At 37.5% G+C, this 25,141-nt stretch overlaps 1 protein-coding gene across 5 annotated transcripts in view; it reads left to right on the forward strand.

The window, feature by feature from the left end:
* Positions 1–25,141, forward strand: part of LOC150094664 (NPC intracellular cholesterol transporter 1-like) — a 672,338-nt gene that overhangs the window by 432,941 nt on the left and 214,256 nt on the right. For all 5 annotated transcript variants that reach the window (XM_090411086.1, XM_090411087.1, XM_090411088.1 and 2 more), the window contains exon 15: positions 17,475–17,609. In XM_090411086.1, coding sequence (XP_090267212.1) covers positions 17,475–17,609 — 135 coding nt within the window. The remainder of the gene's footprint in view (positions 1–17,474; positions 17,610–25,141) is intronic.

The raw sequence follows: 25,141 nt of genomic DNA on the forward strand, positions 1-25,141 counted from the left end.
GCATTTTCCTGTCTTCATTTATCAAACTCTCAGGAACACCAAGCAATCCAGCTATCCAAATAGCAAGACCATCTTCCTAGGTGATGTCAATGTCCGCAATTCCATCTGGCTTCCCATTTCCAACACTAAGTACCAAGCTGGGTAGAACTCTTTGCTTTAAGCAGTGACCTAATGCAAATTGTACCTCTATGTATACAAATTATTGATAATCTTCCCTCTCCCAAAAAATATGGATATCTTTTTAGCCAGTTCTTCTTCTGTATACACTGTAGAGGTCAACCTCTCCTCTCAGTAACTCAGACCACAATTTGTGCAAGCCTCCTCTCTCACAGAACATCCTTCCTCAAACTACTCCTGATCTCACATCTTCTGATACTACAAAAGTACCATGTGGAATGACTTCTGGAATTCTGCTCCTCCTTTTCATGGTCTAATTATTGTTTCATCCTACCCTAACTCCTGCCCTGAATGAGTTACAGAAATTATCCTCACTGGCATGAAAGAGCCTTCATTCCCCATCCTATCCAATATCCTCATTCAATTTCTAAACCCTGGTTCAATGGAAAGTGTATCAAAGCAGCAGAAAGAAAAAAATTAGCTTACCGCAGATGCTTACATCAAGAACTCCCACTTCATATACAAACTATTTGAAAGTACAATAAATACAAAACAGTCATCAGTAGATCTATACCTGATTTCATAAAGGCCAGCAGTAGAAAACTTGCCTCTTGTGCAAGTGGAAGCCATGCTCTCTGGACCCTTGCTAAGGCCGATGGAATTTCTGCTCATCTGCGCTTCTCCATGTTTCTAGTGTTGATAATGCCACTGTTACTTCACCCAGAGATAAAGCTGACCTACTAGCATCCCTCTTTTTCATGAACGCCTGCATTAGATGTCCAAGGCAAATTGCCTCCTACTCATATTAGTATCTGAGCATCATATGCCTCTTGTCATATGCCTTTTTCACCAAAAAAGCATCTGAAAATTACCAAATAACTTGGACACTAAAATGTCTTCTGTTCCTGTTGACTTCTCTTTTATTGTTCTCAAACATTGTGCTCCAGAACTGACACTTGTCCTGTATTGTCTCTAAAATTTTTTATACTCACCCAATGCATGGAAATAATCATATATCCAGCCTATTCCAAAAAAGGGAGATGCAAAACTACTATCAAACTACCAACCAATCACCATCACCTTAATCCTCTCCAAAATAATGAGAAAATCATCAATATCCAACTTCTCCACTTCCTAGAGGTCCAGGGCTTTTGATTGCATTTAGCATTGAGGCCTGCCAAGCAAGCTGCATTCCTTTGGTTTACCTGCCACCCAGTGCCGGTGCTAGGGTCTTTGCTGCCCACATGCAATTTCTATCTAGCGCCCCTGCAACTATCCGGGCGTGTGTGGTTCTTTTACAATAATAAAAATTTTAATTATTTGAAATTTCTTAAATAAATTTTGACAGAAAAGCCACACGTTGGTTCGCTAAATGTAATGAACAAAGGGGTGTTGACTAGGCAGGGTAATAGTTAAAAACCTGAATATTAAAAAGTTTCTCAAAATTTAAAGCAAATTTTGATAAAGCCACTTCACTTTAATCGTTGAATATAATGATACAGGGATTATAGCCTTCTCACTGACCCGAATCGCTAACAAAATTAAAATGAATTTTAATTAAAGTTAAAATCTATTTGAACTAAAGTTTAAAAAATTCTTGCATTTTACTAAATTCTTAGTAAGTTGTAAACATTTTTTAATAATTTTTTTATAAGTGGAACTATCTTTTAGGAAAATAAAAGAAACTCAAGATAGATGAGAAAATAAGAACAGAATTCAGAAATAATTAGAACATTTAATATAAGTATTCAAAAAATAAAATCTTCACAGAATAACAGAAAATAAATTAAATTACATAAATATACTTGAAATTTTTTAAAGTAAAATTTTAGGGTTTCTGATTTCATGTTCACAAAATTAGAAATAATGGTCTTAATGTCTAATTCCGCACATATATCATTTTCAATAGCTATTAACGCCAAACTAACAAACCTATTTTGTGACATACTTGTTCTTAAGTAGTTTTTATCGATTTCAACTTGGAAAAGGAACGTTCTCCGCTCGCTACACTAACAGGTAAGGTTAATAGTATTCTTAAAGCAATTGAAAAGTTAGGGAAAAATAAATTATTGGACACAATAAAATTAAGAATATCGAAAAAGTTTTGAATATTTAAATTATCATTTCGAAAAATATCCAAGAAAGCACATAACTTGTCATATAGTTCTATTGCATTTACATCTTTATTGTCGCCGTCCTTCAAGAGAATCTCTAAATCGTCACAATTTTTTTGTAAATCTTCGTTGTTAATTTGTAGTAATCTATACAAGAAACTGAAATTATCATAATATGGAATGACTTTTAATGGGATTATATTGATCAAGTGCATATAATAAACAACTATGTTATACCAACTAGTTTCACCAATTAAGGCTGTTGGCATCTTCAGGTTACATAACTGATGTAAGGCACTAAAAAGTAAAAAACTGTTACAAACTAATTTGTTACATTGCAACTAGAAGTGTACAAAACACATTTACTAATTTATCTTCTGGCGATTGTGGCATTTTGTAATGATGCTCATAGTCAAATTGTTGTGTCTTCTTTCATTGTCGAACTTCCGTACCAGTTTTAAATTTTTGTTCTCCATCCACCTCTTCACTCAGTTCTTTTGCCGTTTTTAGAACTTCTTTAAAATTTGTACCTGATCGATACTCGTAAGAATATTTTTATGTTTTCGATAGATTCTAAACCAAGTGTAATGTTTATGTTTTTGTCTTGAAGCATTTTACTCACAGGGTTTATTCTGTTAAATCGTGCCAAGTTATAAGAGAGCAAATAAATTTCTAGTCCTTTATTTTAGCACATAATGTTTGTGCTTCATGCTGAGTTTCTTTATTAAAATTTTCATTATTTAAAATTTCAAAAAGTGCATCGTAAATTTTTCCTAACTGATATCATAGAGGGCGGGTTGCATTAATTTTACTTTCCCATCGCGTTTCTGATGGCTGTTTCAATGTTAAATTTTTTACAAACTTTAAAAGGATTGCCCAACGTTTGTAAGAGAATGAAAAGAAATTGTATATTTCTTGAATAATTGCAAAGAAACTAATTGTATCTGCATTCATTTTGGCTGCATTGTTAATGATTAAATTTAGAGTATGTGCAGCACATGGCACGTAAAAAGCTTGAGAATTTTTGTTCAAAAGCAAATTTTGGAGCCCATATTTGTCCCATTGTCATACCTTTGACCTCGCATCTCTTCAATGGGAATGTTCCATTCTTCCATTTTTTATCAAGTTCCTTCCATTTTCGTTCCATTATTGTTGCACATAAACAACGTCCTGTGGAATCTGATATATCTGCAAAACCTAAAACGTTTTCCCTGATCTTGACAATTCCATTGTCACAGGAGACTAAACAAAGCGAATAATAATGGTCGTTTGTTCTGTTTTACTTGCATCAGGTGTGCAGTCTAAAATTATTGAATAATATTTAGATTTTCGAATTGATACTAAAATTGTATCCCTGATTGCATTACTTAAAGTTTCCAATATTTCATTTTGACTGTCTTTACTCAAATAGTGTACTCCATTGTTTCGTTGTAGAGCCCTTTCAACATGATTTTCCATAACGGGATCAAACTTCGCAAACAGTTCGACAAATTTTAAAAAATTGCCATTATTCCCTTCATATAATTTATCAGGTGATCTGCAAAAAGCTAAATTTTGGCTACCAAGGAATTTTTTAATTTCAATCAAGCTTCTAAAACACTTGTCCAATATTTCTTTTCCATTTCATACATGCTTTGAGTCTGGCAATCAATAGTAGTTTCGTTTTTTAAATTTTTATCAAGTTCCTTCCATTTTAAGAAATTTTTCATGTGAGTTAAACTAGTCTCATGTCTATGCACAGTTGTACTTGCATTTTTCCAATCGTTATAACCTTCTACAAGACTACTTGATTCAGTAGATGCAAAAGTTTGCAACAAAAGCAAAAAACAGAATTTAAAGTTTCTGAATAAATGAGACATGTTCTTGGCACGAGCTGCCCGTTTTCCATTGTTCTATTATAATACGTTTTTCCATTATCATTTTTTCATCAATATTTCCCCATTCACCTGGATCTTCTAAATTTACAGAAACTAACAATGTGTTAGTTTCGTGGTCAACTACAACTAAATCTTCTCCTAACTGTTTTTCACTTAAATCATGCATCTTGTTATCTTGTTCAATAGTTGCAATAGTTTGCAATTCATGCAAACTGGATGATGTACACGGTTCGTCAACTCAGATTTCTGATATATCGAGTTGGTTACAATATGCATCAGAATATTTTAATATTTTAACAAATTTATTAAGAACCCCAGTTTGTTTCTTAATATCTAATTCTTTTGCAGCATGAAGCTTATGATTTTGTGCACTGGATAACTTTTTTAAAATTTTTGATTCCATTTCTGTTTTATGCCCACAAGAAATTATTACACAACACGACACAGAGACGAAATAATAGCCTGCACTGCGCTACTGTCAGTAGCCTACTGAGATGCATACCATATGACTGGTTTACCTAGCAACAAATGTTTTGCATGGAAATTCGTTTCTGCGCATGTTCACCGTTTCACTTTAGATAGACTGCAGTAGAAACAACGTTCTGCAGGCAAGCGTCTGCTCTCGCTGCAAAATTGTAAACAGCCGGGTGATCAAAGGGGCGGCAATATACAATTTTTTTAAATTTTTATTTAATGTATCTGGCCTTATTTATTTTAATAATGATCATTCTAAGAATTTTTTGTTTTTATGATAAAAAATTTTGTTTCTTAAAAAGAACTTATGAACCATGCCCCGGCAGTGGCGCTCCCTTTGTAGCGGCTGCATGCCCACTTCCGCTGGCCCTGCTGCCACCTTCTGTAATTGGTTAGCCAGCTTTCTCTCTGATCATTTGTTGTGTGTCATGATGGATGGCTCCTTCTCCCTCAAGCTTCACCACCAATGCAGGAGTGCCTCAGAGCGCTGGCCTATCACCTATTTTCCTGTACATAAGCTCTCACTATTTTCCTGGACCTGCTCTCAATCACCACTAATCATATTCGTAGCTTTACTGCTGGGAATAGGATTAGTGGTACTCTATTTATCCTACTCAATTTGACAAACTATGCGGTTCTCAGACATCCCAAGCTTAAAGGTCATCTACAACTAGTGCCTTAAACAAACATCTCCACACCATCCTGCAATGAGACAAGGACAGTCTTCTCACTTTTAGTGTTGACAAAATGCAGTTTTATCTCACTTGCCTTTTATCTCACAAAAGAGTTTTCAGCACCCCCTACCTTCCCTCTCAATAATACACAAATCACCATACAGAATTAGATCTCTGGTTAGACTAATATTGACCTCTAGTCTCTCTTGGCATGAACACATTGCATTAATAGCTTTCTCAGCATCCAAAAAAACAAGGCATTCTCTTTCATTTAAGTTACTGCTTTACACTCATCCAACTCTTAAATGTATATTCAACTCCTAAATCCACTGATTTAGATTGAGAATGCTGCTTATGTTTGGGGTAGTACACCTAAAACTTACAAAAAAAAAAAATTCTTGACACTATCCAGAGGACTGCATTTCAGATCATAAATGATCTCTATTTCACAGATTCACTTTAGCTTCTATCTCAGAGATGCAATGTTTTGGAACTGTGTCTATTCTGGTACTTTGGTGGTCATTGCTCCATTGAGCTTGCAACCATGATTTCTCCTCTTTCTGTTGCACCTGATAATACAAGAGCAGCAGTTTCTCAACATCCCTTTTTCAGTGCAACTGCAAACACACTAAATCTGCTTTTCTTCTTCCTCTTTAATTCCATTTACCTCTATCATATGGACCAGCCTTCCTCATGAAGTATTCCCAAGTAACTACAATACCTGCAACTCTCAGAAAAAATAAAATTAATAAAATAATAATAATAAAATAAAATAAAAAATTCTATCTCGGTTCTCACTTTTCCTTAACATACAGTACTGATGTGCTTATAAATCTTTCATTCTCTTATGTATGGGATCAACTGATCAAAATAAAATTTAGGAATGGTTTTGATGTAGATAGCAAATTAAATATGCAAATACATAAGATATTGAATCATTTGCATGAAATAAGAGAGAAATGATTCAAAGCACCAAACTACTAGCATACAAGACAGTTCAAGCCAATTTTATACTGTGAATCTGAGAGAGCAGTTAGAAATAAAACAGTTTGAACAATCATTAGAGGCGACAGTTGTAAGAAAGCTGAGAAAAATCAATTAAGTGAACAAATCATATCAATGGCAAAGTAAAGCTAATCAACTTTGGTATGATCACTTGAACAGAACAGGAAAGGAAAGGTTAGCAATAGGAAAGGTGTATTGGTAAATATAAGATTTCACAATATTGGAGAAATACTTTGCGAGATAGAGATTACCATAACTGACCTCGGCAGCATTGCGTCAGAGGCAGGAGAATATTCACCTAGAGAGATGAGTAGTGTGAATAGAGGAAGAGATTAACGTGCCAAATATAAATGAAAGAGTGGGGAGTGTGGAAAGTTTGAATAACTGAGTTTTTGGAGGTGGTTTTAATTGGGAGGATTAATGATGAGCAAGAGTGGGTTGCTTGCAGAGAGAGATAGATGAACTGAAAGAGGAGGTGGAATGCCTTGGGAAGGAGTTGAGAAGCGTGAAAGATAACATTAACCCAAATGGAAGAGATGAATACAAGGCAAATCAGAGTAGGAGTGAGATAGAGTTATGGGAATGATAGAAGAGGAGAGAATAGAAACAGTAGAAGAGGAGAGAATAGAAAGAGTAGAAGAGAGAGACAGAATGAGAGAGAGAGTTATTGGAATGATAGAAGATAGAATAGAAACAGTGGGAGCGCAGGAATGAGAAGAATGCATGGGAGTGCATTGAAACCAGGGATAGAGAGATGCAAAGACAGCAAGTAAGTAAGTAGGGGAACACAGAAAGTGTTAGAGGAGAGAGAGTGAGGGATGCAGGTGAGCAATGAAGGAACAGAGTGGTATGAGGTGTGATGTATGGAGAATTGATGATCCGTGGTGTGCAAGATACAATGCCAGAGGAGTGTTTGCCTGGAGGAATGATAGAAAGTGCAGCCATGGCAATTAAGTGGGAGTGAAACAGTGGAGGAGATGATTGTGATGCTGGGGACGAATGACTTGAGAGGCAATGTAAATCAGGCGGCAAGAGATCTGAGATTCATGCTTGAAGTTGTACAGAAGAAAAGTGTGTTGCCCAGTAATGACGAGCTGAATAGAAGAGCATTAATAATGAATAGCATGATAGCTAGAATGTGTCAGGAGAGCCTTGGAATACGTGGATGTGTTTGAGGACATTTGAGGACAGAAAGTAACTGTATTCAAGACACTGTTTGCATTTGAGTGAGGAAGGATATAGGCATCTGGAGAGATTGCTGTTCTCTGAACTAGTCAGTGTGACAATGCTAGAAGTACCAGGGTGGATGGTAGCAGGGATGACCTCTTGTGGGAATAGGTGCTTGGGAGAAGGGAGGAATACATCAGGTAATGCTGAGTCCCATGGAGTCAGGAGGAGATAAGAATAGGTATAGAAACAGTCAAAATTTTATACTTTATACTAATGCCAGAGTATCCAGAATAGAGATGAATTGGTGGCAGTGATAGCATCAGCCTGTCCAAAAATCATTGGGATCTTTGAGATGTGGTTGATGGAAGATGATATAATAACAGGAATAGAAGTATCAGGGTACAGCATTTTTCGAAAGGATAGGGAAAAAAACGCAGTGGTGGAGAACTGCTTATGATAAGTAATGACTTATATCCTCTCATAGTGGAGACTTTGGAGGGCAGTGACATTAAAGGTTTTGAAAGCATATGGTGTGAGGTTGAGCAGAGCAAGACAGGATATTTAGTGGGGTGTTTCTAGAAGCCAAGGAGCCCAGAGAGTGGGAAGCAGGAGATGTTTAGACAGTTGAACTTGGCAAGTGCAATCTCTTGGCAAGCTTGTTAACCTGGCTTTTCAATGAGTCTTGCTGTCCGCTCGGCTAGCCTAGTGGCTGTGCGCTTCACAACCATATGACTTGGGAAGGAGTGTCTCAGTGTCCCTATTCTATCAAGTAGTTTGTTTTATACAGCTGTCTGAAGCAAAAATGTATCCCTTGAAATGGATAAAATTGAGTATCATGTGGTTATAAAATTCTTTGGTAAAAGGTTTAACGCCAAAAGAAATTCATTCAAAGTTCATACAAGTTTATGGGCACTCTTCTTTGTTTTCAACAATTAAGAAATGGGCTGCTGAGTTTAAACATGGCTGTACCAGCCTTAAAGATGATCCATGTGAAGGATGTCCAAAAAGTGTAACAACACCAGAAATCATTGATCAAGTGCACGATATGGTATTGGATGACTGGTGAGTCAAAGTGCGTGAAATTTCTGAGACTATAGGCATTTCAAAAGAATGTGAACAATTGAAGAATTGCATGTGAAAAAGCTTTGTGCAAGATGGGTGCCCTGTTTGCCCACAGCAGATCAAAAATGACTCGCATGAAAATCTCTGAACAGTTGGAGCATTTTAACAAGAATAAAACTGATTTTGTGCATCGATTTATTACTATGGATGAGACTTGGATTCACCATTACATAACAGAATCCAAACAGTAGTCAAAACAATGGACAGAAGTGGTTGTTCAGTGCCAAAGAAGACATAGTCGGTTCCATTAGCAGGAAAGGTCAAGGCATCAGTGTTTTGGGATGCTAAAGGCATTTTGTTTATTAATTATCTTGAAAAAGATAAAACAATAACTGAGGAATATTATTCCAATCTTTTAATCAGACTAGATGAAAAAATTCGTGAGAAAAGATCCGGTTTGCCGAAGAAAAAAATCATCTTTCATTAGGACATGCACTTTCCCACAAAGGTATTTTGGCAATGGGAAAATTCAGAGATCTGCACTATGAATTGTTGGAACATTCACCCTATTCCCCAGTTTTCGCTCCCTCTGACTTCTGTCTCTTCCCAAAACTAAAACTCTTCCTTGATGGTCATCATTTTTCTTCGAATATCAAGAGGTGCTTGCAGCTGTAGAGGGGTATTTTGCAGATTTTACTGAGAATGCTATAGGGATGGGATAATGGCACTGGAACTAATAAATGTATAAATGCCCTAATAAATGCACTGAGTCTTAAGAGAGATTATGTTGAAAAATAAAAATAATTTTGAAATCATAAATTCATTTTTTCATTGTTAGACCGAGAACGTTTCAGACCACCCTTGTATTCCTGATGTGTAGCTTCTCAGGAATTGTTTTTGTTGATTTATCCATCAACAAAGATGGATCCATGCATTCAAAGATGCACTCGCAAGATTTCAGAAATTGCTGAAACTAGTCTTAAGGGATGTGTACTTGTTGGATCTCTAATTAGATTAGGAAAGTATTAAAGGATTAAAATTCAAAATTATTTTTATCATCTTAAATCTGGAAGCCTGGAAATCATTCAGAGATATTATTATTATTATTACATGACAACTCCAGGGAATACAAGGACTCATTGTTGGATGGCATAACATCCAATATTCCTACCTTAATCCTCCAGCCACAACGACACTATCAATACACACTGCCATCTATCCTTCCCTTCCCTGCTGTCGCCACTACCACCACAAATGGTATTGTTTGTCTGTGTGTATGTTCTCATGACCAGTTTGCCCTGCTTGTTGGATGAAATGACCAAGTTCACAGGAGAAAAAGTCCTGTTACCTCCAGATGAGATCAATTAACTCACCTTCATTTGAAAAAGCCCATATAAAGATTCATCTCATCACAATAAGAATTAGAATGCATGGCTCTTCCATGTTCTTAATATTTTTTAATCAAGAGTTATTTAGTAAATTTCATAATACATGGATGAATACTCTTAAATAAAGTACCATATGGTGGGAGCCAGACTATTCATCAACATTTATTTCCTTCAGTCTCACTTGACTTCCTGCCAGAGAACCCTGGTAAAGTGATTGATGAACAGGGTAAATGTTTCACCAGAATGACATGGAATGAAGCAGTGATATCAGATACAATAAAATGCTAGTATGATGTGCAACTGCTGCTGATTTCTTCAAAGAAAACATTGTCAGTTCTTCAAAGCAGAAACAAAGTACTTGTAAGCACTTCTAAATTTGTCAGTTTAATTTTTTTTCATGTGCATTAAAAATATAATGAAATAAGATATAATAACAATGCAGAAGAACAATACAGGTGGCGGGTGATTTGAGCTGTGGTAAAAAAAAAAAAAGTGTTTTTTAAATGGAGTATAGTGTGAATTCTTTTGTGAAGTGTGCTAAAATTTTTTCTCAGTAACACAAATGTTCTTTAGTGGTTCTGCTTTGGAGTTTCATTGTTATATAGTGTGTTATTTTTGGGTTACTGATAATGCGAGGTCACAGTCGCAGCATTTGCGATGGAAGAGAAGATAAGTTTTCGCTATCTAGTATAGTTGAATATATATATATATTAAGCATTTATATATTATCACATTTAGCATTTATATATAATTTTATATATATATATATATATATATATATATATATAGTTTTATGAAAAAAAAAAATTGAATGACTAGAACCGAGATTTAATTAAAAAGGTTTTAATATAAACACACTACTAGTTTCGGCCTGTAACAGCCTTCTTCAGGTGACGTTGTATTTGTATTCGATATGAAAACGTTGTATTTGTATTTGTTCTTTCATTTGTTGCATTGTTGGCAGAGTGCGTGCTTGCTGCATCACGTGAACGCCTGTACATGATTACAGCTGAATGACTATCTGGGAGGTTGTAGCTTAAGTTGTAAACAACTTAATGAATGACTATCTGGGAGGTTGTAGCTTAAGTTGTTTACATTAAGTCATTCATTAAGTTGTTTACAACTTAAGTTGTAAACAACTTAATGAATGACTATCTGAATGACTATCTGGGAGGTTGTAGCTTAAGTTGTAAACAACTTAAGCTACAACCTCCCAGATAGTCATTCAGCTGTAATCATGTACTGGCGTTTACGTGATGCAGCAAGCACGCACTCTGCCAACAATGCAACAAATGAAAGAACAGCTTCAAATACAAATACAACGTTTTCATGCTAATTATGTATAAAGACTGTCTATGTTGTTCATAGTCTTTTAACCCTCAATGTTTAGTGTTTTTTTCTTTTATAATGTCACCTGAAGAAGGCTGTTACATGCCGAAACTAGTAGTGTGTTTATATTAAAACCTTTTTAATTAAATCTCGGTTCTAGTCATTCAATTTTTTTTTCATAAAACTATGTATGTTAACCGAGTCAATGATCATTCTGTCATATATATATATATATATATATATATATATATATATATATATGTATATATATATATATATATATATATATATATGTATATATATATATGTGAAAATTTTTTTACTTTGGGGATAATATATATTATTAAGGATACCAAGTAAATTTTATAAACTTGGTTTTTTTACTCCTCCTCCCAAGTAAGTTTGCACCTGAACGTAGTTCAAGTCTAAAAGGTAGTGCAGCACCAGGGCTACTCACTGAGGAGACCTCAAAAAAAAAGGTTTTAACCGTTCTGGGTAGTGATCCCCCCCCACTCATACTGTATAACAGTATACATCTTCTAGTGAGATGTGTTTTACATGATGGGAAATACTAAGAATAGTGATCAGAACTTTACCCACCTTTACAACAAGTTGCCCTGGTGTTGCACTACCTTTTAGACTTGGACTAAGTTCAGGCGCAAACTTAACTGTTTTGCTTACTTGGGAGAAGGAGTAAAAAAAACCAAGTTGATAAAATTACTTAGTATCCTTAATAATAATTATATATATGATACAGTGTTTGTATACCGTTTATATATATTTTTAGCGAATAGTTTAGTAGTTACTTGGCAGTAAGGATTGATGACGGATGCAGCTGCAATCACAAATGGTGGCAGCATTTACTGCCACCATTTGTGATTGCCTATAGATAACTTTATTATGTTAACCAATAAAGGATGCCTTTATTGGGTAACATAATAAAGGACTTTGTGACATGCAGTGTTTGCGGCATGTATGCTTCCCAGAAGTTGGATATGTGGCAGGTGAGAGAAGGGGGAGTGTGTATATGCGCAAAATGCAAGCAATGGGAGGAAATCAATAAATTAGATATTTTGATAATCGACCTAGTTGCTTCAGGGATGGGAAATGAATGTCGGGAGATGAGTAGCGTGATAGGAGAGAATGACGAGCGAAATATGAATGAGAAAATAAGAGTCAGGAGTGTGGAAGGCTTGAATGACTGTAAAGTTTTTGGAGATGGTTTTGATTGGGTAAATGAATGGCAAGTAAGAGTGACTAACTAGCAGAGAGGGATAGTGCAGAAAGAGGAGGTGGAATGTCTTGTGAGAGATGAGAAGTATGAAAGATGAGATTAGGAGAATGAAAGAGATGAATGCAAGGCGAATCGGAGTAGGAGTGAGTAAAAGTTTTGGGAATGATAGAAGAGGAGAGAATAGAAGCAGTAGGAGAGAGGGAATGAGAAAGAGGTTTGGGAATGATAGAAGAAGAGAGTATAAAAACAGTGGGAGAGAGGGAATGAGGGAGAGGTATGGGAATGTTAGAAGAGGAGAAAATACAATCAGTAGAAGAGAGGGAGAGAGAGAGAATTATGGGAATGATAGAGGAGGGAAGAATGGAAACAGTCAGAGAGAGGAAATGCAATGGAGTGCTGGAAACAGGGATAGAGTGATGCCAGGACAGCAGGTAAGTAGGGGAACACAGAGAGAAAGGGTTAGAGGAGAGATTCTGTTCTGTTCTTGATTGCAGGTGAGCAATCAAGGAACAGAATTGGTTAGAGGTGTGATGTATGGAGACTCGATGATCTCAGATGTGCAAGATAGTATGCCAGAGTTGTGTTTGCCTGGAGGGATGATAGAAAATGTGGCTATGGCAATTAAGAGGGGTGAAACAGTGGTGGAGATAATTGTGATGGTGGGGACGAATGATTTGAGAGGCAATGTAAATCGGGTGGAAAGAGATCCGAGATTCTTGCTTGAGGTTGTGCAAAAGGAAATACAGAGAGGAAAGATTGTGTGTGTTGCCCAGGTATGATATTAATGAGTTGAGCAGAAGAGCAGCAATATGAATAGCATAATTACCACAATGTGTCAAAAGAGAGAATTAGAATATGTGGATGCTTGGAAGGTGTTTGAGGACAGAGGGGAACTGTATGCAAGAGACTGCTTGCATTTGAGTGAGGAAAGATGAAGGCATCTGGAGAGATTGCTGTTTTCTGAATGAGTCAGTGTATCAATGCAGGGAAACTAGAATTCCCAGGGTGGATAGTAGCAGGGGTGGCCTCTTGTGGGAATGGGTTCTTGGGGGGAAGAGAAAGATTGTGTGTGTTACCCAGGTATGATATTGATGAGTTGAGCAGAAGAGCAGTAATACTGAATAGCATAATAGCCAGAATGTGTCAGAAGAGAGGATTGGAATATGTGGATGCTTGGAAGGCATTTGAGGACAGAGGGGAACTGTATGCGAGAGACCGCATGCATTTGAATGAGTAAGGACAAAGGCATCTGGAGAGATTGCTGTTTTCTGAATGAGTCAGTGTATCAATGTAGGGAAACTAGAATTCCCAAGGTGGATAGTAGCAGGGGTGGCCTCTTGTGGGAATGGGTGCTTGGGGGGAAGGGAGACAACATCAGGTAACACTGAGTACAGTGGGGTCTTTATTTTGGATACTCCTAATGCCAGGAGTATCCAAAATAAAGGAGATGAATTGGTAGTGCTGATAGCATCATCTTGGCCAAAGATTATTGGGATCTCTGAGACATGATTGACAGAGGATGATATAATAACAGGAATTGAAGTGGCAGTGTATAGCATTCAATTCCTGTTATTATATCATCCTCCGTCAACCATGTCTCAGAAATCCCAATAATCTTTGGCCAAGATGATGCTATCAGCACTACCAATTCATCTCCTTTATTTTTGGCAGGATGGGAAAGAAAAAAATGGTGGTAGAGTACTGCTTATGATAAGTGACGACCTATGTCTTCTAAGAGTGGAGGCTTTGGAAGTGGAGACTTTGGAAGAGGCTAATGGTTTTGAAAGCATATGGTGTGAGGTAGAAGTGGCCAAGACAGGATATTTAGTGGGGTGTTGCTATAAACCAGGGAGCACAGAGGATGGGGAGCAGGAGATGTTTAGACAGTTGAGGTTGGCAAGTACAAGAAGAATGATTGTTATGTGAGATATTTACTACAGCAGTATAAGCTGGTAAGAGGAAAATGCATGTAAGGGGATGGAATTTCTAGAATTCTTGAGGGACAAATGTCTTAGAAAACATGTAATAGAGGAAACAAGAGATTCAAGAGTTTTTGATTTGGTTATAGCATCGGAATAGTTGATAATAACTGAGATGACATCTCTCCCACCAGTTGGAGAGAGTGACCATGTGGTTTTGAATTAGAAGATGAATAGTCATGCAGGTGTATTGAAAAAAAGCGAACGTCTGTGGAATTATAAGGCAGATGATTATAATAATCTTAGGTATCAACTAGGATCAGTTCCATGGAGGACAGAATTGGAAGAGCAGGATATCATTAGTGCTTGGAAATTACGAAAGGATATTTGTTAGCAGCAATAGTAAGCTGAGTGAAGAAGAGGACACAATTTGATGTAAAATGGATGACAAGCAATATCAAACAGGAACTGCAGGTGAAAAAGAGTTTATGGAAGAGATATAAGGAGATGAGTGGAGAGCAGATGCATGAAGAATATAACACTTAGTCCAGGAGAGTGACTAATATGGTAAGGAAGGCAAAACTGGAATGTGAGAAGAGACCGGCACTAAGATCCAATGGTAATCCTAGGGAATTTTTTAGCTCTGTGGCCAATAGGAGTAGAAATGATTGTGGAAGAATAACATTGTTGGATGAAAAAGGAATAGTGATGCAGAGGACATAGTGAAGTTGTTTAATGAGCACTTTATTGGAGTATTTCAAACTGGAGAAGAAAGTTTTAATACTAGAGGAATATGGCAGTTTCAGGGTTTAGAGGTGGAAGAGGAGAGCATGTTCCAAATACTGAGTACTCTGGATTCTAGTAAAGCTGTGGGACGGGATGATGTTTTGCCATGAGTTTTGAGAGAATGTGCTAAAGAACTGACAGCTGCATTGACCTGGCTCTTCAATAAAAGTCTGGCTGTGGGAGAGGTACCCAAGGAATGGCAGGAAGGTAAGATAGTGCTGCTGCACAAAGGTGGTAGCAGACTGGAAGTGTCTAATTATAGGCCAGTTTGTATTTCATATCAATTGTTGTTAAGGTCTTGGAGAAATTAGTGAGGGACTATATATAGCGTTGGGCAGATGAGGGTAATGTTATTTGTGAGAATCAACATGGATTCGTTAAGGGGCGCTCTTGGTTTAGTAATATGATTGCCTTTTATAATAAAGTGACAAGAGGTTGATGAGGGAAAGGCATATACTACCATTTTTTTAGATTTTGCAAAGGCATTTCACAGGGTGCCACATGATAAGCTGATATTTAAGTTGCAGCACATGGGTTTAGATTTGGATTAGTCAACTGGATTCAGGATTGGCTGTCAGATATCAGAGATATGTAGATATCAAAGAGTTGTGTATTGTGGGGCAATATCAAGAAGTCAGAAGGTCACAAGTGGTGTTCCACAGGGCTCAGTACTGGGATGTGTACTGTTCAACCTTTATATCAATGACATTGTCAATGGATTGCAAGGGCATATTCAGTTGTTTGCAGATGATGTGAAGCTGGGAAGGGTTATCAGTAATAGTGCAGATGTGGCAGCCCTGTAAGAGGATTTGAATGAACTAGACAGATTACAAATGAATAGGGGTGACGGTTTAATGGAGCAAAATGTAAAGTCTTGAAGTTTGGGAACCATCGATGGGAGGATGCATACTCGATTGGAGGAGCTATACCGGAGGAAATAGGGGAGACAAGAGATCGGAGGGTGATGAGTGATAGAAACTGAAATTGAGGGAGCATATTGCAAAGGTGGTGAAGGTGACCCAGAGGATTGCTGCAATACTGCAACGCTGACCTGCAGAGATAAAAGAGTTAATATTCTGTTGTATAAGACCCTGATCAGACCACACTTAGATGATTGTTCTCAGGTTTGGTCCCCAGGATTTGAAAGGGATAAATAAACTGTGGAAAGGGTACAGAGGCAGATAACAAAGATGGTTTCAGGACTGTACAATGTCAGTTACGAGGATCGACTGAGGGAATGTGGACTGCAGAGTTTGGTGGATAGAAGAAGGAGAGGTGCTATGATCGAGACTTTTAAACTGTTGAGAGGCAGTTACAGGGTAGACATTGAGGAGTTCTTTCACTTGGTCAAACAACGGGAAGGAGTGATGACAGGGCACCATCCCTGGAAGTTACGAAAGGAGGCTGTGAGCAAGAGGTTGAGGAGTGGTTTCTTTGCATTGAGGATGGTTGAACCGTGGAACTCATGGTTGCTTGAGAGATTGGTTAGAGCAGGAATGGTCAATGGGTTCAAGGAGTGGTATGATAAACTTTGTGTTTCCTAAAAATGACCTCCCACAAGTGACTTCCTTGTGACTTAATGGAGGCCTGGATAATAATAATAATAATAATAATGAGATATAATAAATAAAATAAGTAAAGAAATAAAATAAAATTCTGTTTGACTCTCTTTGTTCATTTTACATGGTACAGTTGTTTTTCTTAAAGAAATGTTGTTTTTGTGGCATCAATACATACAATTTAAATTATATGTGGCAAGAAATTATATCCTTGTTTAATCCTTATTCAAGTTTAAGTAAACAATGTTTGCTTATAAAATGTCTTTGCAACTAGGCTACTTGTATATATTGGCTGATGACTTCACATCTCTTGCCTTAATATCCTATTATTCAAGGCACACTCTCTTTTGAACATGTAAATTGCTCTGCATTAGAGAATGCACTTGTATTTTGTTGGTCAGTGTTATTGAACCTATCTGCAGCCATGATATTTATCTAATTAATTTTAGAAATAATCTGAATTGTCTGCATTCTCTTTATTGAAGACTGTTCTATATATTTTTCATATAGTATTAGTTCCCAAGCCTCCATGAAATTCAAAGCCTCATTGCGGCATGTACATTATTCAAATTTTAAAGTAACAGCAACTATATTTTGTTATATGGTAATTTGTAACCATTAATAACCTAAAATCAAAATGAATAAATAAATTTAATTTGTTTTTAAAGTTTTGATTCTAGATTTTTATATTTATGAGAATTATTTATTTATTTATTTAGCTTATATGAACATAAAGATGTAAGCATTAATTTCTTTTGATTTTCAGGACAACAGATTGGATGTGTGTTGTTGCATAAAATTGTCAAAGAGACAAGAGGTCTCATCTGAAAGTCTGCTACAAAGATTTTTCAAAAATGTATATGCTCCATTTCTGATGAAGCCTGTCGCGAAATATATTGTGGTGTGTATTTCATTTATATTCTACTTTGTTTCTGTGTAAAATAGGATTTAAGAGGAATGTAGTTTGAAAAAAAAATTTTTTTTTCAATAAATGTAATATTTTGAAGATTGATGCTCCTTAGCTTAACAAGTGTCAATGAAAATGAAGTATAGAAGATTTGTAGTATATACGAAAAAGAAGATTGAGAAAGTAAAAGTTGCGAGTCTGTTGAGTGGTACGATAATGGCGAGCTGAGATAGAAAGCTATGACTGCAAATGAGTCAGTGTGCAGATTGTGCAGAAGGACTGGTGTTGAGTTGGTGGATGTCTAGAGTGCGTTTGATGGAAGGAAGGATTTATATAAAGTGGATTGCTTGCACTTGAATGTATTGGAGGTCAGGACTCATGTAAAAGTGTTGTTCAGTGAGAGTTTGGAAGTGCAGAGTAATGAAAATTAAAATATTTAGGGGGATGCAGGTGAGTGTAGGTACAGGCATTGTAGAGGCTATTAAATGGGACAGTGATCACATAATGCTAAATATAGCACCCCAGTTCTTAACTTTAGTGGGCTGAACAACATGAGGTGTAAGGGAGGTTGTGGGATGAAGATGGTATTGCAGTTTATGTATACTACTGTCAGAAGTATTCAGAATAAAGACCAGAAGTTTTATGCATTGGTTATCTCAACTTGGCCAAAAGTTATAAGCATTAGTAATACTTGGTTGTCTGAGGACGAATTAGTCATAGAATTAGAATGCAATGGGTACGGTATCTTTAGAGAGGACAAGAGGAACAGGATGTAGGGAGGGGAAGAGATGTTGTAGTGCATGGGAGGTGATCAAGGAATGTTTGAAGAAAGCAGACTTTATACCCACAGTTGGAAGGATAAATCAGATAAGTGTTAGATGGATAAATAGCATCATTAAGCAGGAGTTGCAGACAAAGAAAAAGTTGTGGAGGGAATATAAAATCAAAGATGATCAGGTTGCCCATGAGCAGTACAAGACATAGACAAGAATTGAGACCTGTGTAGTAAGGAAGGCCAAATCTAATTATGAGAGATAGCTAGCTGAGGAAGCCAAAGGAAATCCTAAAAAAGTGTTTTCCCTATGTAGCAAGTAAAAGGAGGAATGACTATGCAAGGATGACTTTAAAAAGTGCTGATGGTGGGAGGCAACAGAAGCAAATCAGATAGTTGAATTACTTATTGAGTATTTTGCAAGAGTGGAGAAGTTGAGCCCAGCAGAAGGCAGATGACTAATGGTGTACCATCTTCGTGGTGACATTGCATTTCTGATGTGATATTGATGATAGGAGATAGAGGTTGAAGAAATGGAGGTGATTAGAATATTTTAGAACTTCAATGAAAACATGGCCATGGAATTAGATAGCAGATAATGCTCAAGAGAATGCATAGATGAGAATGTAGAGGATGAGAGTGAGAGGATGAGATGAGAATTGAAGAGGGCACTAGTGGGCCAAGCACTGCGGACGCGATTTGAAGAGCTCCTGATTCAGATAAGTTTTACTAGGAATAATTAAGTATATATGCATAATTGTTTAAGTAAGAGCGGCTGTAAATGTTGTATGCTACCGATATTATTAGTGTGGGGGTTTTTTCTTGCCTAAACTAAATTACGAAATCGTTATTATTAGACCTAGTAACCTGCAGAGAAAAAAAAAAAATGGTGGTGGCATTGTCATTCCATGATTTTAATTTAGATTTCAGTTGTTTCGTTAAGTGTGAGGTCTGTTATACGTATTCATTCGATTACATAAATGATTTGTGGATGTTTAGTGCTGATGGAAGAAGGGTGTGTGCGAAGTGTAACCTGAATGAGGAACTGATGAATGCGAATATGAAATTGATGACAGAAAGTGCTAGTACCGATTGTGTCGCGAGTGCACATTTGAAAGAGAAGGATGGTGAGTAAGACAGGCGAAAAAATGTTAAAAAATCAGGAAAAAAGAAAAAGAGCGATTTGACAACCGTAACGGAGGTTAAAAGGGACGAAAGTGAGGCGGAAAGAAACGAAATTGAGAGAACGAATGAAAGTAGAAATGGCGTGATGCAGAAATCACAAGTAAAAAAAATTGAAAGAATAAATGATAGTGAAAAAACAATGAATGATGGCGAAAGTTGGACGCATGTTGGAATGAAAGTACTGAACCAAAGAAAGATGAATGACAGTAAAAGTGAGAAGAATGATAGCAAAAGTTGGACTCATGTTAGTCCGAAAGTACGGAAACAAAGAAAGATATGTAAGAGTGAAAGTGAGAAGAATGATAGTGAAAGTTGGGCATATGTTGGACCGAAAGTACAGAAACAAAGAAGGATGAATGAGAGGGAAAGTGAAAAGAGGGGATCGAGAGTTAGAAAATTAGAAAGATTTAATGATAGAGAGAATGTGTCGCGAGGTTCGGAAGGTGAATTGGATTGGATGAAGCAAGAAATGAAAGGGATGCGAAATGAAATTAAGAGAATTCAGGTCAAAACTATTAAAATAAATCATGATGGCATGAAAGAGTTAACGAAAGATGAGCGAGTGGCGTTGTATGGCGACTCCATTATTAAAAGTGTGCTAGAGGATAAAATGCACAAGGTATGTTTTCCAGGCGGTAAAATGAGTGGAGTAGAGTGATTTAAGCATTGAATATAAGGCGGGAGTGAGCAAAAGAGTTAATTGTATTAATTGGTACAAATGATTTGAGAGAGAACAAAGAGCATGTCACAATGAATGTCAGGAGACTGCTTGGAAAGATAAAAGAGAATAGTGTAACCGGAAGGGTAGTCAGTGTATTGCCTAGGTATGATTGTGGTGAAATGAAACAGAGAGCAAGGATTATGAATGATATTCTGGCTGAAATGTATGAGGCGATGGGAGTACAGTTTGTTAATGTGTGGAATGAGTTTGAGGGACGAAGTGAGCTGTATGGGAGCGATGGACTGCATTTCAGTGGTTATGGTGTGAGTCGCTTGGAGAGACTGCTGCTGGAAAGTAGAGAAGTGAATAGAGAGAATGAATCAGATCGAGAGGGGAGTGATGTCGAAGAGCAGGAGAGTAAGACAGGAGAGATTGAAGAAGTGGAAATGAATGGGGAAGTGAGTGGTATGAGTATAGAAAATGAGAGAATGGGTGTGCAAGAGGAGCAGTGAAACAGGGAGGCTCAGGGTGGACAGGGGTACACAGCGTGAGAAAGGTGGATGCTCCAAGAGGAGGTGAGAGCATGTGTAGGCAGGAAAGTAATGGGATGACCAGGGATCAAGAGGAAACAGATGGAATTGCAAAGGGTTCTAAAATGAAGAAGCAGAAAGGGAAATGGCCCCAGTCCAGCATGGAGAGATCACATCGAGTGAGTGGAACTAGCTGTAGATCCAGAAATGAGTTGTTGTGTTTGTATACCAATGCTAGAAGTATAAGAAACAAGGCAGATGAAATGATAGCACTAATTGAGTCTGTGCACCCAGAGATTGTCGGAATAAGTGAGACATGGTTAGATGAGAACGACAACCTGACAGGAATAGAGATGGAAAGGTATGATGTGTTTCGTGAGGATAGAAGGGGTAAAAAGGGAGGTGGAGTGCTATTGATGATAGAGAAAGAGTTATGTCCATACAAGGTAGAGATGCAAGAGGGAAATAGGGCCAGTGGTTTTGAGGCAGTATGGTGTGAGATAGAGGTGAATAGAATCAAATACTTGGTTGTTGTTATAGACCTGGTAATGTGGATGGTGGTGATAGTGAAATGTATAGTCAAATAAGCCAAGCAAATAAGAAAAGGGTGATCATTATAGGTGATTTTAATTATGGCAATATAGACTGGAATGAAGAGATAGCAACTGGAAGTAAAGAAAATGAGTTTCTTGAGTTTTTGAGGGATAACTACCTCAGAGAGTATGTAACAGAGGGCACACGAGGATTAAGGGTCTTGGATTTGGTCATCTCATCGGAGGATGTAATTATCAATGAGGGTCAAATCATCCACCAATTGGTGAAAGTGACCATGAGGTGATTACCTGGGTGGTTGCCAGCAGTGCAAGGACCCCTGTGAAAAAAGGGTATATGTGGAACTACAAGGGGGAGGGGTGATTATGAAGAGCACAGGAGACAGCTTGCAGGTGTAGCATGGAATGAGGAGTTAGCTGGAAAAGAGATCAATGCAGCTTGGAGGATTTTCAAAACTATTTAGTAGATGCAATGTCTAAATGTATACCATGGGTGAGAAGGTTAAATAAGGTAGGTGTGAGATGGATGAATAAAGAGATTAAGCATGCAATACAGAGAAAAAGGGCATTGTGGAGGCAGCATAAGAGAAGTGGAAGTAACCAATTTCATGAGGTCTACAAAGACCATGCAAGGAGGGTGACTTGGTTGGTGAGAGTAGCTAAAGAGAGGTATGAACAGCAGTTAGCTAATGAAGCCAAAAAGAATCCTAGGGAGTTCTTTCGGTATGTAGCCAGCAAAAGAAAGAACGATTATGGAAGGATGACATTGATTGGAGGAAATGATATAAAGACAGCTGTTGCAGAAGGTGTGGTGGAGATACTTAATGAGCAGTTCATAAAGATCTTTCAGTCTTGTGAATGTGACTTCATGGAGAGATTAAGTGCAGTTGATGATGGGGAGGAGAGACTGACTGTAAGTGAGCAAGAGTTGTTTGGGGAGTTAAGTAAACTAGATGTAAATAAGGCTGTGGGACTTGATAATATATCACCGCATATTCTGAAGGAATGTGCCAGAGAGTTGACACCTGCCTTGACATATTTTTTTAATACGAGTCTTGCACTGGTCAAGTTCCTAAAGAGTGGAATGAGGGCAAGATTGTGCCACTTCGTAAAGGAGGTGATCGAACTCAAGATCAAACTATAGGCCTATCTGTGTGTCAGGTGTTGTGGTTAAGTTGTTGGAGAAGCTTGTGAGAACTAGGATCCAGAGTTGGGTTGACAACAATGGTATAATCTTTGATGGACAGCATGGATTTGCTAAAGGGAGGTCATGTTTTAGTAATCTACTTACTTATTACAATAAAGTGACTGCTTCCTTGGACAGAGGAGAAGGATACACAGTAATATACTTTGATTTCGCAAAAGCTTTTGATAGAGTACCTCATGATAAGTTGACAGTCAAACTAGAGCAGATGGGGTTGGATATTAGATTAGTGCATTGGATTGGAGACTGGCTATCTGATAGGTATCAACAAGTTGTGTATGGGGGTGCAATATTCAGGTAAAGGAAAGTCACTGGTGGAGTGCCTCGGGGGTCTGTTTTGGGGCCATTGCTATTTAACTTGTATATTGGTGATATTGGTAAAGATTTGGATGGAGATATTTGGTTGTTTGCAGATGGTTCAAAGTTGGGACGAAGCATAAAGACGAACCATATTTTTTTAATACGAGTCTTGCACTTGGTCAAGTTCCTAAAGAGTGGAATGAGGACAAGATTGTGCCACTTCATAAAGGAGGTGATCGAACTCAAGCATCAAGAGTATGAGGAAAGATTGAAAAGATATAATATGCAGAGTCCAGTGGAGAGAAGGAAGAGGGGAGATATGATAGAGACCTACAAGTTGGTAATGGGTTGCTATAGGATCAATGGTGAAGAAGTTCTACAGAGAATAGTGGGAAATCAGGGGAGAACCAGAGGTCATCCCTGGAAACTGTATAAAGAGGGTGTGAGAGGCAGGTTTTTTTCGTGCAGAGTTGTGAGTGATTGGAATGCCTTGCCTGAGAGTGTGGTGTCTGCAAGGAGTTTGAATGCGTTTAAGACCCGGTATGATGAGATGTGTGTGAGATAAAAGGACCTCCTAGATGAGTCTTTGACTCCATGAGGTCTTGTTTAATAATAATAATAATAATAATAATAATAATGTGCAAGGGAATTATCAGCTGTTCTGATAATTCTGCTTGACCATAATTCTCTGACCATGCTGCTTAATTTAAGCCTCAATACTAGGAAGGAACCAATGGAATGGAAATGGGTCAAATACTCAGTTCCAAGACAGAAGTAGCAAATTATAGGCCAATCAGCATCACAGTCTTGGTGGTTAAAGTATTGGAGAAATTGGTGAAAAAGAATTCAAGATTTGTTGAAAAGGAATATGGTACATTATAAGGGGCAAAATGATTTTGTGAAGGGTAGGTCCTGCCTTAGTAATTTTCTTACTTTTTTATAATAAATTGACAATGGTGTTGGATAAGGGAAATGTCTACTTAATGACGCTGCTGGACATTTAACAGGATTCCATACAGAACTCTGCCTCATAAATTGGAGCAAATGGGGATACATGTTAATCTGGTGATTTGGGTTAGAGCAGAATTTCCCAAACTATATTCCACAGAAAGTGAATAAGTGTTCCTTGAAAAATTATCAAAATTAATATGGGCCTGGAATTGTTTTAAATGCTGTGACAAGTTAAAACATGTTTGAAAATCAGGTGCTCCTCATTTTGCATGTGGATTGTGCTATTAAGGCCAGCGCATGCTGGTCTTGACTCAGCCGCTCGCAGTTGTTGACACTTCTGAGCTCGAGTGAAGTATGGAGGTATCTATTCTAGGAAACGTGCAGTCACAAGCAAGGTCAATGTGATGCACTGTGACCCGACATGCCTGTAGTATGCACTGTTGCATTTTTGTGATGTGATAAAGCCTGCTGTAGCAATAGTGTGTGCTTAGCTTTACATGAATATGAGACCTATGATACTCGACCCTAACCAAGGTATTCCATTAAAATTTCAGGATTTGTGAAGTGTTTCATCGTAGGAAAAGTTTGAGAAACCCTGGATTAGAGGATGGCTAATGAACAGACATCAAAGAGTGGTTTATGGAGAAGTTGAGTCCAGCAGAAGGTTGATGACTAATGGTTTACCACAAGGCTCAGTACTAGGTCCTCTGTTGTTAAATTTATATATTAATGATATAGAAGATGATTTGATAGGAAGTATTCTGTTGTTTGCCGATGAGAGCGATAGTCATTGAAGGTTATGTAGAGATCCTGCAGTATGACATAAATTGACTAGCAACATGAACAAAGGTAAAGGGTTGCTTGTTTAATGTGGCCAAGTGTACACACAAGTCTCCATACTGTGTGTGTGCAGTATGGAGACGTGGGGATGATTGTGGATTATAGTGAGTTGAAGTTTAGAGGGCATATTTGAGGGATTACATGGTTATTGAAGACCATGAAGACATGCAGGTATAAAGAAGTAATTGTTCCTCTATATAAGGCTTTAATGAGGCTATCTGTACTACTGCACACACAGATCTGGTTACCCAGATTCGGTGGGGATGAAGAAATGGTGGAGAGTGACACAGATTGTGGCAGGTCTACGGAATGCACCTTAGAGAATAGACTGATGGTCTGTAAGCTTCAAAAACTAGCTGACAGATGGAAAACAGGACACATGATAAAAACATATAAGCTGTTAAAGGGATTTTACAGGATTGACACTGAAGACTCTTTTTCAGTACATCACCGAAAGGATTGAACAAGGACTCACCAATAGAAATTGTGTAAGGAATGTGGTTAGCAAGGTTGTCAGCTAGATTTTTTGCAT

Source organism: Typopeltis vanoorti, chromosome 21, assembly GCF_054136105.1.
Source record: "Typopeltis vanoorti isolate ZY-2024b chromosome 21, IOZ_Tvanoo_1.0, whole genome shotgun sequence".
In the NCBI taxonomy this organism is placed as follows: Eukaryota; Metazoa; Arthropoda; class Arachnida; order Uropygi; family Thelyphonidae; genus Typopeltis; species Typopeltis vanoorti.